The sequence below is a fragment of the Artibeus jamaicensis genome, unplaced genomic scaffold (assembly GCF_021234435.1).
Source record: "Artibeus jamaicensis isolate MK-2021 breed Jamaican fruit bat unplaced genomic scaffold, CSHL_Jam_final contig_923, whole genome shotgun sequence".
NCBI lineage: Eukaryota > Metazoa > Chordata > Mammalia > Chiroptera > Phyllostomidae > Artibeus > Artibeus jamaicensis.
Window position 1 is genome coordinate 13,007,316 of NW_026522014.1, and position 17,796 is coordinate 13,025,111.

General features: G+C 39.2%; 1 protein-coding gene across 1 annotated transcript in view; it reads left to right on the forward strand.

The window, feature by feature from the left end:
• Nucleotides 1-17,796, forward strand: part of LRRC72 (leucine rich repeat containing 72) — a gene marked incomplete at its 5' end in the record, with an annotated part of 121,660 nt that overhangs the window by 78,503 nt on the left and 25,361 nt on the right. The window contains 2 exons of the mRNA XM_053655081.1: nt 10,239-10,312; nt 13,966-14,035. Of these exons, the coding sequence (XP_053511056.1) occupies nt 10,239-10,312; nt 13,966-14,035 (144 nt within the window). The remainder of the gene's footprint in view (nt 1-10,238; nt 10,313-13,965; nt 14,036-17,796) is intronic.

The window sequence follows — 17,796 nt, forward strand, 5'->3', positions numbered from 1 at the left end:
GAGATAGAGAAATAAAGTTTATTTTAAATCTGAAGGGCAACAGGCATGAGCCAGGGAGAAGAGAGCAAGGGAAGAGGGCTCTGCAAGATTCTACAAGACTACTTGAGGCATCCCATTAGTAACCTAAAAAAGATTCTGGGAAGCTTTTTACTGATCTAGCTTATAGGGCTTCAGTTATAGGCATTTACATATTAAAACTTAAGTGATTTTTTAAATTTTTAAAAAGATTTTTAATTTATTTATCTTTAGAGGGGAAGGGAAGGAGAGAGGAAGAGAAATATCAATGTATGGTTGCCTCTTGTGCATTACCTGCTGGGAACTGGCCTGCAACCCAGGCATGTGCCTGGGAAAAAAGCACTTTTTATAAAGCAATAATTCACAGAAAAATACAAACAACCAATAAGCATCTGAAAAGATACTCAACTTGATTAAATAAATACAACAAAAAATATTAAGATAAAGATATTTCTCCAAGATATTCCCCAATGATACCTCTGATAAGAAGTTAATATCTGAAATTTTTAAGAACTCACATAACTTAACACCAAAACAATAAGCAATCCAATCCAAAAGCAGAGGACCTGAATAGACACTTCTTCAAAAAGGATATATAGATGGCTAATAGACATGCTCAATGTCTCTAATCATCAAAAAAATGCAAATTAAAACCACATGAGATATCACTTCACACCTGTCAGAATTGCTATCTATCATCAGTAAATCAACAAATGACAAATGTTGGCAAGCATGTGGAGAAAAGCGTATCCTTGTGCACTGCTGGTGGGATTGCAAATTCGTGCAGCCACCATGGAAAACAATACAGAGGTTCCTCAAAAAATTAAGAATAGAACTACCTTATGACCCAGCAATTCCAATTCTGGGTGTGTATCTGAAGAAACCCAAAACACTAATTTGAGAAGATAAATGCACCCCCATGTTCACTGCAGCATTATTTACAATGGCCAAGGTGTGGAAGCAACCCAGGACCCATCAATAGACAATTGAATAAAGAAGATGTGGCGCATGTTGAAATATATACAATGGAGTATTATTAGCCATAAAAAAATGAAACCTTGCCATTTTGTGAATTCTTGCCATATGGATGGACCTAGAGGGTATTATGCTCAGTGAAATAAGTCAAAGAGAGAAAGACAAATACCATATGATTTCACTTATATGTGGAATCTAAAGAACAAAATAAATGAACACACAAAACAGAAAGAGACTAGATACAGAAAATGAACTAAGTGTTGCCAGATGGGAGGGGTGTTAAGGGGATGAATGAATTGGTGAAGGGAGTAATTAAGTACAAATTGGCTGTTATAAAATAGCCATGGGGATGTAAAGTACAACATAGAAAATATAGTCAATAATATTGTAATAACTATGTATGGTGTCAGATGAGTGCAAGAATTATTGAGGGGATTGCTTTGTATATTATTTAATTGTCTAATTACTATGCTATGCTATCTTGTATTGTATCTGAAACTAATACAAAATAATACTGACTGTCAACTATAATTGAAAAATAAATAAAAAATAAACATTGTTTTCTCCAATTAGACTAGCAAAATTTAACAAGATTGATATTATCCTCTAGACAAACGGACACATATATGATTCTTTAATATCATCAAGAAATTTCAGGAGCACAAAAGTACAAAGACATTTATTATAGCATTGTTTAGCATATCAAAAAACTGGACCACATAAATATCCATCAATAGAGTAATGAGTAAATAAACCATAAGAGACATTACAATGGAACATGATGCAACAATTCAGCTTCATAGCTAGATTTATAAGAGGGAGGTTTATGAGAAGTCAAGAAGACATATGAAAGCCGAAGGACAAATTATGTGGAGCATTCTGTTTAAAAAAAAGCCTACACAAGCAGAAACAAAAGTTAGTCTGTCACTGTTTCATAGATGCTGCCTGGAGATATGAGAATTCTGGGTCAGAAACTAAAGATCATCTTACAGTAACACCATAACCAGAATTTACACCTGTTCCCTTAGCCACAGTTCCCAGAGGGAAATGCAAAGAAGTCGGGGTGGTGGGACCACATACAGTGACTATTGTAAAAGACAGAAACCCTGAGCATAGGGAACCCTAATATTTTACATTGAGCAGTAAGCCTACCTGATCTTATCTTTATTATAAAGGAGAAGGACATTATCTTTATTATGCTGCACAATAAAAAACTAAACACAAAAAACGCTTCCCCTTTGCTCTGGAGGTTGACACTGTCCCTGCCTTCCAAGCCCGGTCACTACACTGATACCCTAAAACATAGTCCTGAAAAAGGCTGTCTGAGCCTCTTCTCATAAAATGTGCAGTCACATGGAAGGCTCCTGGGGAAGTCCTTGAATTCCCAACATTCAATCATTATTTTCATTTTGTGTAGACAGACAAAAAACTATAGCTGTCAATTAAAGTGTTATCTTATTTAAACTTATAACCGTGAAAATGTTGATGCTCTGGTCATCAAATCATACAAAGATATATTTTTTATGCTTATAAGAAGACTTTATTGTGGCTGATGTATTGCTCATTCTGTGCTCAATCTACATGGTAGAAAATGACTGATAATGATCTTTTTATCTAATAAATATTTCTTATTCACTTAGAAAAATTCCAGACTGATCATTGGAATTGTTGACAGAATTAGGAAGAGAATTTTTAGAATTAAACGGCTTTAATGATAGACACATCATTAAAGCATAATTATTTTCCCTCGCATACTTTTCACTGGGAAACTGTTCTTCAAAACAATTACATGTCAACAGCTCAACAAGAATCTTTTACTCTGTGAACAATACATGCTACCTTTCTAAGACATTATAACTAAATAATAGATTTTTTTTAGCTAAATGTCCAACGTCTTCATTTTACTGTTGAAGAATCTGAGGACCAGAGACATGAAGTGACTCAAAGGTGGCCAACAACTAGTTAATGTCATAGCTGAGGCTAAACCCCACATGCCCTGACTTGGAGCACAGGCTCTTTCTTCTCATCCAAATCCACATACATGATATGCTAGAGCTTTCAAACTGGGGTATGCATACCGCTGCAGGCAATGGCAGCATGCCAGAGAGGCAAAGCCACAGGATAAACACAGGGTGTCTTGCTTCAATGTAAATACCACTCAAAGATTTGAGGGGAGTTAAGGGGGACCACTTTATTTTTATATTAAAACAAGATTGATTGTAAAGGAGAATGTATATTTTACATAAATTTTTTAAATTTCAGGTGGGATTCCTCAGGTCATAATCCCACCACAGGGGGGTAAAACTCTCTGCCCCTCTGCCAGGGATGCTTCTTTTGTAAAAAATTTGTAGCATCAGTGTGAGGATGTCTAGGAAGGACCTTCCATCCAAGAAGCGCCTTTACTAACCTCCGCCTTTCACATCCCATAATTTGCATTATTTTTGTCCTCATGATCAGTTAAATTGAAGTTTTTTTCTTGAAGAAGGAACACAGTAAGACCTTGTAGTAAATGAGTTCTTTTCCTAGGAACAGAACTGGATGTTTATTTTTTACTTTTTCTCTTCTTAATCAGTGTAAGCTTAAATATTTAAATAAAAAGTCAAGGATAAAAATTTTAACATGACTTCAGTAGAAATCAGCTGGTTAGTAATTTACTTCTCTAAAATGCTCTCCGAAAGCATTTTGCTTATGATTCTAAAACTCACCTTAGGGTAATGTACAAAACTGACCAAGTACTGTACATTTACATGTTTCTATGTAGCATATTTATGAGTGATAGCTAAAATGTGAGAACATGTATTAACAGAAAAAGTGGAAGACAAGAGGTCTTATAAATTACTTTGTACATTTTCTAAGTGGACCATTCCTCTCACCTGATTTTATTTATGAGATAAAAACCATTTAAATAATAGTTATCAGATGATTACTCTCTCCATCTAAGGCCCCCCAGGCCCAAATACTTTTTAGAAAGTACTAAAATGCTATTTGATTTCTCCGGTGACATATTTTTTAATTCTCTATTCCAGCACTAGAATTTTTTATATGCAAATAGCCTGACCCATTTCAAAAAGCTGTATTTAATTCTTTCATTTCAAGTTCAAATTTGGAGCCAAGAAACCAACTTATTCTATTAAATCAACATTTATGGAATGCAATCTGTTAGTCCCTGACAGAAGATAGTGATGCACAGACAGAATCCTGCCTCCAGAGTGTCCCAAGCTAGAGGGGAACCAAATTCATGGGAGTATATAAGACCATGAGATAGTTTTGATAGAGGCACCAACAGAACTTGAGGGGACATCAAGTCCTAGCCAAATAATGGCTTATCTTACCCATTTTCTGCCAGAGGAAGGACTTTAAGCTGCTGAGCCAATATCCACTTCCTCTTGGCCAATAAAGTCAGCAGAGTGTTCCTTTTTTCTGCGCACCTGGATCCTAGGGCGCTTCCATACTGCCACCCCTGACCTGCATTCCAGGACTGGGTCTCGAGTGGGGCCAGGGAGGCACTGGCCTTGGTGCAGAGATGTGAGGTGGCACCAAAAACTCAGCCAAATAAAGCTAAATGGAATGTTTGTGTAATACACTCACGATGAACAAAACTTTAAAATTTTTCATAAACAAAACTTGATTTTTTTCTTTTTGTCCTGGGCTCTACTCCACACTCCACTGATTCACCCCGATCCTTCACACATGGCCAGTGGTCCTCAGCCACGTCTAATTTTAAGAAACCTAAATTTTCTGATATCTGATCTCAAATCAATAAATGATTATTATTGAGTGACTACCACCGGAGTCCTCGGACCCACTCTGGCATAGGTGATAGATCACCCACTTTACCAAGTTCACAAAAGCACCGCGCGCAGGCGAACACTAGTGCGTCCGAGGTACCACGTGGTGGATGCTCTGAGGACCCCAAGCGCAGACGTCATAGAAGTCAGGATTTGGCTTCAAGTCTTCCCAGGTTCAGATTGGCTTTTAGTAGGCGAGACTGCAGTAGCTGTTGGTAACAGTAAGAACACTGAACCGTGGGGCCGAGCTGGGTCAATCACAGGTGCCTCTGGACTTCCTGGTATCCTGATGACCCAGGACCAGAACCATCTGTCCGGCGCCTTCCGACGCTCTGTGAGCCTATCAAGGCCTCCAGGTCCTGCCCTGGAGGTTAGCCGCAGGGTAAGGGCACCCCGTTCTCCCAACCAGGGCCCCTCGGGTGCCTGCTTCAAAGCCCCAGCTGGCCTAAGGCTGCCCCTGAGGCCTGTGGCAGAGAGGGTGGGGAGCGACGGGGTCTGTAATCTCTTCAGTAGGATTTTGAGGCTTCCCCTGATCCACACTAATAGACTTAGGACCTTTTCCTACCTGTACTTACCATCTGCTGCATATATAACTATGGCAGTTTAGAGATTTGATAACAAAGCCATAAATTTGGGCCTTGACTCTCCAACATTATATATAAATAATAAATAAATATTCATCTACATAAAGATATATATTTATATAAAACCCCTAAAATGTTGTTCCCTTAAAGTGCAAATTGAGTAATGTTTTTGATGGATAATGCAAACAATTGAAGGCAGTTAAGATAATGGCTTAAGGAATACTTGAGTGGGAAACATGTCAAAAATATGCAACATAGGAGCTAGCAAAGTGTTCTGGGGTTCTGGGACTTGTCTGGGAAACCTTGGGACTGCTGTGATGAATCAAAGCTGAGATTTCTGACATGAATTGAAAGCTAAGTCCTAACTAACCTGTGGCACATATGTGTTGCATGAAAGTATAGGAATGTATCTGTTATTACAGTACATGACTAGTCAGGATATTTTCTTCCAGAGAGTTGAGTTGAATACAGGCATCCTTCTCCTTTCTGCTTTCTCTAGATCCGAATTCATCTGCCAGTGGAGGGCGCTGCTGCTGTCCTCCCTGCTCCGGCACTGTCCACACCCCAGCTCTGTGTTGGATTTTTTTTCCTGGTTTATTAACCAATTCATTTGAAATAATGACTTTCCCTTCTTATTCGATTACTGAAATTCCTCCCCAGATGCAATACCTTTCTGGGCAATAATATCCTCTCCCACCCTATGCAACTACAGATTCGAATTCTACCTTCTTGAAATTCACCTTCTCCGTTCTTGCCGTCTTTTTCCTTCTCCTGCTAACTTTACAACCGCCCCTCTTCTGTCCCCTTACCAAGCCTGCTTCCTTCCTCCCCTTTCTGAAGGGAGTATCTTACCTCTTTAGAGGCAATAATCTTACCTCAGTCCCACTCTCTCCTCAGGGCTGGCCTGACTTGCAAAGCCGTGCATACCTGCCCTGACATCTCTGAGGAGGTCCCCTCGTCTGTTTGCAGTTATCTGCTGGACACCTCTTTGTTCTACCAGCACCTCAATGTCAGCATTTCTAGGCTGAGTTGATCCGAACAGTCACTTTCTCGTCATCATGTCATTCACGTTACCGTCATTATCTGTGACTTCCCTTGCCCTTATGCTCTGCCTCCAGTTACTTGCCAGTTCCCGTCAGTTCTCCCCATACGCCCCATGACACATCTGCTCACTGCTCATTCCCACTTGCCACTTTCCTAGGGCAGGCTCATCGGCTCTTGCTTTGATTTTCCAGAGGCAGCCTTGCTTCCTGTCTGCGTTCTCTCTGCACCCCGGGCCCTTAAACATGTCTCTGCAAGTCACCTTCCTGAAGCCTAGCTTTTTTTTCTTATCTTTTCTCCAGTTTAAAAATCCTGTCCTACTTCCCCGTTGTGCCAGAATTTAGTCCAACAAAGGACTAAATTCTGATTTTAAAATAATTTGATAGTGGATATGATTTAAAAGCATGATGTATTGTCATGGGAAAAATCAGAACTTTGTTGGACTTAACGATGATTTTGCTATGCAGTTAGTATGTATATTTCATATACATATGCATATGTCGTATGTATTATAAAACTAAATTAATTTTGAATTATAAATTATATAAACTGTGTGATTTTACGTTAGAGTTCCTAGGCCTATAAACATTTTGTTTATGTACTGAGCATATTCTTTGATCCTAAATTTCAAAGTTAGGACAAACAATCTGACCCCAAACCACCTTTTCTTAATATTATTTCTCACAATTGTCTTCCATGTGCCTTTCACTATAGCCAAAGGCTGCACTGCCCTGCACTCCTCGAATTTTCTCCCCCTTGTCTTCTCCCCTCTGTATTTACTCCCCTCTGACTGAAACACCCACCCACCAGTATTCTGCTTCCAATTTCTCCTCACCTTTCAGGTCCACCCCCTTGTCAGTCCCACCCCGAAATCTCGGAGCTCCCAGGCTGGCCGTCATTTCTTCTTCCTCTGAATTCACCAGAGCATATTTTCTTTTTGGCATAGCCCTTAACACTTACAGCCTTTTTTTACAGAATTGTTTGTCCCTTACCTCTCCTGCTAAGAGCAGTCGCCTTACCTAGTTCATCGCTACATTTACCATCTAGTCACAGGCTAATCACAGCCTGAACTAAGCTAAGAACTCAGTAGTCTGTCACTCAGTATCTGTCAGGCTATGTTATTTTCAAAATGTTCATCTGAATAAAAATGCTATTATGTGCAGCTGCTATGGAAAATGACATGGCAACTCCTCAATAAGTTAAACATAGAACTACCTACCATATGATCCAGCATGGATCACTTCTGAGTACGTATGCAAACAAAGCAAAACCAGGGACTCAAACAGATGTTCGTACAGCTGTGTTCATAGCAGCATTGTTCACAAAGGTGAAAGCAGCCCGAGTGTCCATTGATGGGTAAGTGGACAAACAAGGTGTGGTATATACATACATACAGTAGAATATTATTCAGCCTTAAAAAAGGAAGGGAATTCTGAAACACACTAAAACATAGATGATTCTTGAAGATATTATGCTGAGTGAAATAAGCCAATCACAAAAATACAAAAACTCATGCCACTTATAGGAGGTACCCAGAGTAGTCAAATTTTTAGAGACAGAGTATAGAAGGGTGTTGAGGGCCAGGGGGAATGGGGAATTAATGTCCAGGGGATGAGGGCCAGGGGGAAATGAGGAATTAATGTTTAATGAGTGCAGTTTCATTTGAGGTCGATGAAAAACTTCAGGAAATGAATGGCAGCAATGGCTGTGCACCAATGTAAATATGCTTAATGCCACAGAACTGTCCAGTTAGAGTAATAAATTCTATTTTATGTACATTTTACCACAATTAAACAAAAATACTCCAGGGAAGGAATGCTTGTTGTGCTTCTTTAGATGAAAGGACTACTCTGCTAGTGAGGCTGTGTGTTGATTGGAAACTGGAACTGCTCCACCTCAGGTTCTCTGAAACCTGAAACTTCTTGGCGAGTCTTCGTGTTCTTTGGCACTTTGGCACTTTGCTACCAGATTTAGTTGAAATTTTAGGTTGAAAAGAAACATAACTGTGATAAAAATCTGTATCAACAAACAATTGATTATACCAATGGTTTACAAATTATATGGATAGTTTCAATTTACCTTTTCATCTCTTAATTTTCAAATTTTGACTTAAGTCTTTAAATAGTCATTCCATGGCTAAAATGTTCAAATTGTGTATTCATTTCTGATTACATAATATGTGCTTATTGTGAAATATTCAAACATTATTAAAAACTTTATTTTTTATAAAGTGAAAGTCCCCCAATAATAACTGTTGTTAACAATTTGGAATGTGTGTGTTTCATGTACATATAAATGTCATTGATAACAAAAATATTGTTACTGAAATACATATATTGCCAATGACATTTTTACTTAAAAATAGATTTCCAATATCAGTATATGTCTAGATATCCATCTCGTATAGTTTTAAGCTACTATACAGTATTCTGTTGTGAAGCTATATTTTCATTTAACCCATATACCAATTAATGGGGCATATTAGACAACTCTGATACTATATGCTTAAGTAAGCAATAATATTCATATTTTGTTTTTGTGTGTATGTACCACTGTTCTTCTGAGTGCTAGACGTGGAATGACATATCAAGTTAAATGCACATTTATCATTTTAATAGATAGCTGCAACATTTTAATTGTGCTTTGGCTGGACTTTAACATCTCAGTGCTTTGGCAAAGTTGCAGTTGACCATGTGTTTCTACTATACCATAGAAGTTCAGATGTTTCCGTTAAAATACCCAGATGAAGATGTATAAGCCTGATGTATTGGGTTTTCCAAGCCCCAGATCCAGCTTGCTTGTCAGAGTAACAAAATACCTTGATGGAAATGCCTCTACCTGGGCCAATGAATTCTCCAAGCCTCAAGATTCAGCTTGTGGACCAGGGTAACAAGGAAGGTTTTTAGGACTCTCAATTAGCAGCGGCTCCCCATCCCCGTGATATCTACTTTCGTTGCTTCTTTAGATATTTGCCCCTCTCATTAAATCTAACTCGTCTGAAAGTCCTCTGCTAAATACCAAAACCGTTGTCAAAGTTTCATAAATCACTTACTGGCATTACAACCTCACCACCCACAACAAATCCCAGCTGAAATTTTGTGATTGTTTTGACTCTGATAATTACAATGTTTGTCAGATTCCAGAAGTACAACGATTATACTGTTCACTTTTGTTGTGTCTTGTGAGGTTTAGTCCCTCATGGAAAATTATGATTTACATTTTCAAAACAAAACCTATGGGAATAAAAATTGCTGCTTCTTCACCAAAAATTCCCACGGTTCAACCATGTTAGTAATTCATGAAAAGCAAAGACATGATTCCTTTGCAAAGAAAGGGAAATGATGTGTATTCACTCATTTATTCATTTGTCTGACATTTATTGAGAATTACAGGGTGCCAAGAGTCCATATGACAATGTGCATTATATTCTACTTCCTTCACCTCCAACCTTGATACTGAGTATCCTCTGTAAATACGGAAAACCTATCAAATATGAATTCTTTGTGTTTGAAGGAGCATTTAAGAATATTTAAATACCAGATTACCTTGTAGAGAATCAAGCACTTGTTTTTTGAGTATATGTACAAACACACACTTATTCTCTTTGATTAAAATTTATTTACACATCTGTTCCCAGGATTAAGGATAGTGAAATTCAACCGCAAAATGATTAAATAATATATAATTGTAGTATTAGAATTTATCGGTTTAAAGTGGTTGCCTCCATTTTCACCTTTCCTTTGATCTTCTGTAGACATTATTGTTATTGACTGCAAATGTCTCAGTACTTTTGCTCAGTGGAATGCACCTTGACAGATTAATTATATGTTATCAGGCAGTTGAAGACCAACTAAGGATATGTGGCCACAAGAGGGACGCTGATGTCTCTGAGCTGTTCCTTTCCCAACAGTAAGTGTATTCTATTTATGTAAGAAATAAAAGAGTGTCGATCATAATGTTTCACAGATTCAGATGTTCTTGTCCAGTCCCCCTCCCTGCAAGGACTGAATGGGTGAGTACCACACTCTAATGGCTTTGCCACTCGTGGGACTCACAGTCTCTGTCAGCGTATTCGAATGGATGTGCTAAGTTTGAGTCCCAGCTCTGTCTCTTCCAGCTGGATGATCTTTGTCAGGTTAGCAAATGAAAATATGGACTGTCCAGTTACATGAGACTTTCAGAGAAACAAACGAATGTATAATTTAGTATAAGTATGTCCCACGCTGCATTTGTTGTCTCTCTGAAATTCACATACTGGGCATCCTGTATTTTACCTGGAAACCCGGTTGCCTGCATACGTATAACAATACCACCTACTTTACAAGGTCGTGGTGAGGATTAGATGAGTTAGTGGAAGGTAGGTGAGGGACCAATACATAGTAAGCACCCAGTGAACATTAGAACAGTTAATATTATTACTTTTATTAGAGAATAATGACTCATTATACTTCCATACTATAAAAATAACCCCTAGCTAATAACCCCTATACTAATTTTACTGGTAAGTGGGAAACTACTCTCCTTTTTGCAACAACCTCCTCTGATTCTACTCCGACTCCCCAGGTGGCACAGTAAAGTCACTGTGCTACACAGAGCAGCCACCGTGCTTGCAAGAACTTAAGTGAAAGAGGAGGAGGAAGTCGCTGGTTGGATTGGACTGACAGCATTTACTAGCCAACAAGTGACACATGCACAGTCACAGTTGGCGTTTTAATAACAGTGACCCTATTCCTGCTCTCCTTTTCCTCCCTTCGTGTTGTTTATCTCCATGAATTCTATGTATTATTTTAAAATAAACTTTTACCTTCCTACTCATCTTTAAACTATAGAAAGTCATTATTTAAAGAACATGTTATACTTTATCAATGAAATTAATAACTTTACCTCTGATAATTGGAGGAAATCCTTTATTAATAAACATGTGTCTTCTCTTGTATATAAATATTTCTCAGTTTATTACTGAAGAGAAAAACATTTATCTTTGTAGTGGCCCAGAATGTCTTGGGAGCAAGAAAATAAATAGCTGGCCAATTTAATATTTTTAAAAGCATATATTTTAGAATGGCACAGGCGGTATATAATTCTGACATACATCATGCTTTGAACCTTTCTACAGATCACTTAGTTTTATAATAACAGATATTTTCTGTGGCCAAAAGATTGTACCTCAGCCTTTCATGATTTGACCTAAAGGGCAAGTAGATTACAAAAAGATTTAAAACACTAGAAAAAAAGTTAGAAATACTGATCTTCTGACAATGGGTAATTAGTGTCTTCTCAACCAAAGGACAATACATTTTATACCCCAAGAATAATAAGTTATTGTTTAATCCATCTGGGTCCAAAAAAGAATATTTCACAGTCCGGACACCAGTAAACTGGGGTCTTTGCCTGTCTCTGTTGCTCTTAGGAAATGGAAAGCATCTTACCAATGACTTCTTGAATAGTCCCTCAGAACATGTGCTGTGGCAGATGTTCTGTACAGAATAATACCAGGTAATAAATGTAAAATGGAAAGCATTACAAGTGGCTATTTATAAAAGTAAATCTACTGATTCAGGTAAAGGTCACCCACAGAAGCTACAGTGACTGACTATATAGTTGTTAGATAATGAAATATACACAGAGTCTGTCAATCTTGCCCCACATATTATATCTCATTCAGACTCTTTATAATAGAGAAACCCGACAGATACAGCTTTAACTCTGTAACTAAAATTGGCTTCACCAACAGTGGGACAAAATAGCATCATTTGTCTCCTGATGTGATGCAGTAATTACCACCTAAAAATGATCTATCTTGAATTTAATCATGAGAAAGCAATCAGACAAATCAATAATATGAGACATTCTATCATACAACTGTCCTAGACTTTTCAAAAAGTCAGTGTTAAGTGGAAAAAAGGAGAGACAGTGACTGTTCTAAATTTAACACTAAGGGATTCTGCCAACTGAAGAAGCAAGGAATGAATATTGATGGAACTATGGGTTTAAACAAACTAAAATATAAGAGCAACAGGTACAATTTGAATATCAATAATATATTAGATAATATTAATTCAATTTAATTTTCTTAGATGTGATAGTGGTATCGTGGTTATGCAGGAGAATGTCCTTATTTAAGGGATGTGCAGGAAGTGTTTAGGAGAGAAAACCCAGCAATAATAAGTTTGCAACTTATTTTCAAGTGATTTCCACAGGAAACTAACAGCTAATAAACAGGTATATTATATAGGTAAAAGAAAGTGAGTGTAAGTGTGGCAAAACATTAAAAATTATAAGTGCTATATAAGTATTCATTATACTATTCTTCAGCTTTTCTTAGATTTAAATTTTGTCAATATAAAAAATTTGGTGACAGGTTTCTTTTCTTTGGAAATGTTTGCATGATTTTAAAAAGTATATTTATTTTAAAAACATGAGAAAATAATTATTCCCTTAGTGGCTCGGGTTAAATAAATATAAATATGAAAGGATGTTGCCACAAATGTGTTAATATAGGTAATATCAATTAACATTAATATTTTTAATTGCTTAGAAAAGCACTAGCACACAGGATGTGCCAGGCGTTTGATACATAGAGACATGTACGGATGCATACTCAGCCTGGGCCCACAAGTTGTGCCCTGAGACATAAAAGAGATCTGAATACGCCAGCCCACAGCAGTGACTCAGAGGCTTTGCCCTCTTCGTTGGCAGCTCCCCTTCCCCACCCAGGTCTGTCCCTTTGCTGAATGAGCTGCATCAGCACAAGGCTCAGGACCACTTAGACAACAGCTAGAGTCCTGCACACTGAAAGAAGGTTGGGCAGCCCTGGCTGATGCGGCTCAGTGGATTGAATGCTGCCTGTGAGCCAAAGGGTTGCCAGTCCGATTCTCAGTCACGGCTCATGCCCGGGTTTCAGGCCAGGTCCCCAGTAGGGGGCGTGCAAGAGGAAACCACACATTGATGTTCCTCTCCCTCTCTTTCTCTTTCCCTCCCCCTCTGTCAAAAAATAAATAAAATCTTTTAAAAAAGAAGAAGGATGGGCAATATTTTGACCCTTTATTTAATAAACAGCCAAGGGAGAATAAAACGCGATATTCAGTCTCCATCTCTTGGTGTACTGCAATCTTCATGTCTTAATCCCAGTCTGGCCAAGATCTGGACTACCCCACAGTAAGAAGCTTGCAGACCCTGTTGAAGCAGGAGCTAATAGCATTGCCCACACTTGTCAGTTCAGTGTCTTCTGCACTTATTTTTTCCCTCTTTTTTTTTCCACTAGCCTCTCCCAGTGAAATCTCTTTTTATGTGATCCCAATAATTTCAGTCATAATGAGGTGTAAATTTCCACTAATGTGATAAAGTATTCCCCTTAACTATTTGTTTTAACTAGCTAACAAAATCTTAATCCAAATGAATGAAGTTTTAAGGACAGAATTTTATAAATAAGCATGTAAGTGTGCCAGCAATTTTGAAAGGACAAAAAGAAAGGTTTTTCAGCTGCCCCAAAGCCATGCTATATATCTGTCCAATGCATAACTGAACTAATCACAGCTGTTTACTTTCTTTTTCTTTTTCAGGGAACTGACAGATGTCATTGATCTTTCTAGGTTTAAAAATTTAAAATACTTATGGCTACATCATAACAAGGTAAAATTATATTTAATTTTTAAATGGCTCTATAATTAAGTTACTATCTTAATTTGTTTTTAATAGAGCTAATCTTTTTTAATTATATCATATTGATTATGCTATTACAGTTGTCTGTTTTTCCCCCTTTAACCCTCTCTACCCAGCACTGCCTACTCTCTCAGGCAGTGCCCCCACATTGGTCATGTCCATGGGTCATGCGTATTAGTGCTTTGGCTACTCCATTTCCTATACTGTACTTTCCATCCCCATGGCTATTCTGTAACTACCTATTTGTACTTCTTAATCCCCTTCACCTCTTCGCCCATTCTCCCCCTTCCCTCTCCCATCTGGCAACCTCCCAATAACTTTTTTTTCTTGCTTTTAAGAGTCTCTCTTTATCTGTATAACCTGACACCTTTTAATAATGAGGTGTCTTGGAGTGGGCCCCTTTGCATCCATCATAATCTGGACTCTGCTCTTCCTGGATTGCATGTCTGTTTCCTTCACCAAATTAGGAAAGTTTTTCTTTCACTATTTTTTCAGACAGATTTCCAATTTCTTGCTCTTCCTCTTTTCATTCTGGCAACTCTATGAGGTGAATGTTGGACCTCTTGAAGTTGTCCCACAGGCTGCTTATACTATCCTCATTTTTTAGATTCTTTTCTCTTCTTCTTGTTCTGATTAGTTGGTTTTTGCTTCCTTATGTTCCAAATCATTGATTTGAGTCTCAACTTCATCCACTCTACTGTTGTTTCCCTGAAAATTGTTCTTTAATTCAATTAGTGAATCCTTCATTTCTGACTGGATGTTTTTTGTGCTGCTGAGGTCCTCACTAAGTTCCTTGAGCATCCTTATAACCAGTGTTTTGAACTATGCATCTGATAGATCACTTACCTTCATTTTGTTTAGCTCTTTTTCTGGAGTTTTGATGTGTTCTTTCATTTGGGCCATGCTTCTTTGTCCCTCATTTTTCAGCCTCTTTGTATTCGTTTCTATGTAATAGGTAAACCTGCTTTGACTGTGTGACACAGTGTGGCCTGATGTAGTAGGTGTCCTGTAGGGTTCGGTGGCACAGCCTCCCCTATCACCCAAGCAGGGTACTCAAGGTGCACCCTTTGTGTGGGCTGCGTAGCCCCTCCTCTTGTAGTTGAGCCATGGTTGCTGTTGGCAGATCGATGAGAGGTATTTACCCAGGCCAGTCAGCTGCAAGGACTGGCCATAACCACTGACATCCAACCTCCACCCTCCATGGAGGATCAGCTATGCAGGGGCAGGGAGGTGGTGCTCAGAAATGGTCTGTAGCTGTCCCCAGGGGTTTTCAGGTGGTACAGGAGAAGGTCAACGACCATCTATGTTTTGCCTGGGGCTACCCCGCCTGAGCAATCTGAGATGGCTGCCACTTAGTGGAACTTGGAGATTCCCAGGTGAAGTCAGGCTGTGACTCTAATCTGGCTACCACTAGGGCTCACTGAAGCCAGCTGTCACTTGTTTAATAAGATTTGGGAGCCAAGACCAGCCATTCTTATGGAAAAGCAGCTTGGGCGGGCCCATAAATTGGGTGGGTTAAAGCCTCTGGGGATCTCCCAGACGGGTCAAACAGTGTTAGCCAGGTCGATGGAGTTTCTGATGTGGCACCAACCTACCGGCTCTGTGTAGGGAGGGCCCAGCAAAGGAATAATGGCCTCTGCTTGCCTGGATGCCATACTTTCCCTGATACTACTGGTGCCCTTCAATCTGCTCCCCCAATGCTGGAGCTCAGAGGGAGTGAGTCTGAGTAGGTGAGTCCGTGTTTGGGTTCCTCAAGATGAACTGCTTAGGGCTCCAGCAGCTTCCCCCTTGACTCAACCCCTGCTGGTTTTCACTGCCAGAAGTTTTGGGGACTTGTCTCCCTGGCACTGGAACCCTGGACTGGGGGGCCTGGTGTGTATCCAGGTTTCCTCACTCCTGAGATAGCCCTCCCAAATGTTTACCTATCTGGGTGTGGGGTCAGCCCGTTCCATGTCCATACCCCTCCTACCAGCCTGGATGAATGTGGTTTCTTCAATTCTGTAGTTGTCAGACTTCCATTCAACTCAATTTCTGACATTACTGAGTGATGATTGTTCTATATTTTAGTTGCAATTTTGATGTGGTTGTGTGAAGAGGTGAGCCATGTCTGCCTGCATTGCCATCTTGTCCGGAAGCCTCAACAGAGCTAATCTTTACAAGTGTTATTTTATATACTTAATTTAACCTTCAGTAAGAAATTTTATATGTATATACATACATACATACATACATATATATATATATTAAATAAAACAATTGGTGAGATGTATTATACTGCAGTTGCTTTTGTCTCCCATGTCCTGTCAAAGCTCCTCAGATGAGGCTACTCTTTCCCAGCCTCCTGGAAGAAAACCTGGAGAGTCTCAGAATTGTTCTCATTTCCCCTGTGTCAATCAAAATCTTACAGTTCGTTGGAGTTATAGTCATAGTTCAGAAATGACACTTTCTAAAGGAATATATTAATCAGCTTCCAATTTCCACTTATAAATGAGATCCCCTACCTTTCCTCCCATATCCAGCGAGGCCTGGTGGCAGATGGCTGCCTGCCTTCTTTATTACTAGGGAGGAGTAGTGGGTTTTCCTTGCTTCTCGCCTTCACCCCAGTCTTCTCCATGACTGCTATGGAATGGGGAGATGTGGAGGTAGAGGAAAGGCAAGGGAGAAACAGTTATTTCATTTGTACCCTCTGGTACTAACAAATGTTCAAAATTGAATTTTGTTTTCTTAATGGGTTGTTTGGAAGCTCCCCTACTAGGCTACTTCAACTGTTAATTCCTCTTTGCCAGCTACTTCTGACCACCCCTCACCTTTTATCCCATTAGTACTTACACCTGAGTATCTCCTGGCCTTGGCGAAATACACTGTTGGGGTAGGATCCCTTGAAAAGCGCCCCAGATCAACAGTCCTACGATGCAGTTCCCATGACTCATATGCCTTTGTCCTGCTGTCAGAGGTAGAGGGGGTTGGTTACCTTCCAGTTGCTGCCCAAGCTCATCCAGCTTCCTCAGGAAGGACCAGGCACTAAACCACCATGTCACCACCTGCAGGGAACACCCTTCAAAGTCACCGAATGTGGCCCTTGAAGTTTCTCTTAGAGGCTAGTGTTTAGGAGGCTACTGCCGCCCCCACAGTGGGAGCCTGAGTGTGGCGCCACACTCTCTCCAAGTCAAAGAGCAGGACTGAACTAAATACAAGCCCAAACAGTCACCGTTACAGTTAGCTAGTCAGTAACTTATTCTCAACTTTCACAATTTGCCTTTTCAACAACTTTCATTTTGCACACTATAAACCCAGGTTTAACATTTCGAATTTAGACTTTTAAACACCAGCTGAGTAAAAAATTTATTTTTTGAGTTCTCAGCAGTAGTGTGCTTATCAAGCAGTAGTCCAGATTGACAGCATTGAATTTTTAAGCAGCCGTGTTCATAAAAGAATTTCAATATCATACTGCATTTTCGGTCTCTCTTTAACCAACTAAATCAAAAACGAAAGTGCTGCTAGTATTAAGTGTTTGCATACGTTCATAAGCTTGAAATAATTTCTGGGAGAACAAACACAAATATCTGTGAGACCCAGCCAGCTAACGACTGGAATGGAAAGTACATGCATCACTTAAGGGCATGCAAATTGAAAACTCTTTTAAACACTCTGCCAAAAATTATCCTGGGTCACAGTGTGCAACCTCTGATTAGAAAAAGATGGGAATCAGAAGGCATGGCAAAAGTGACTAA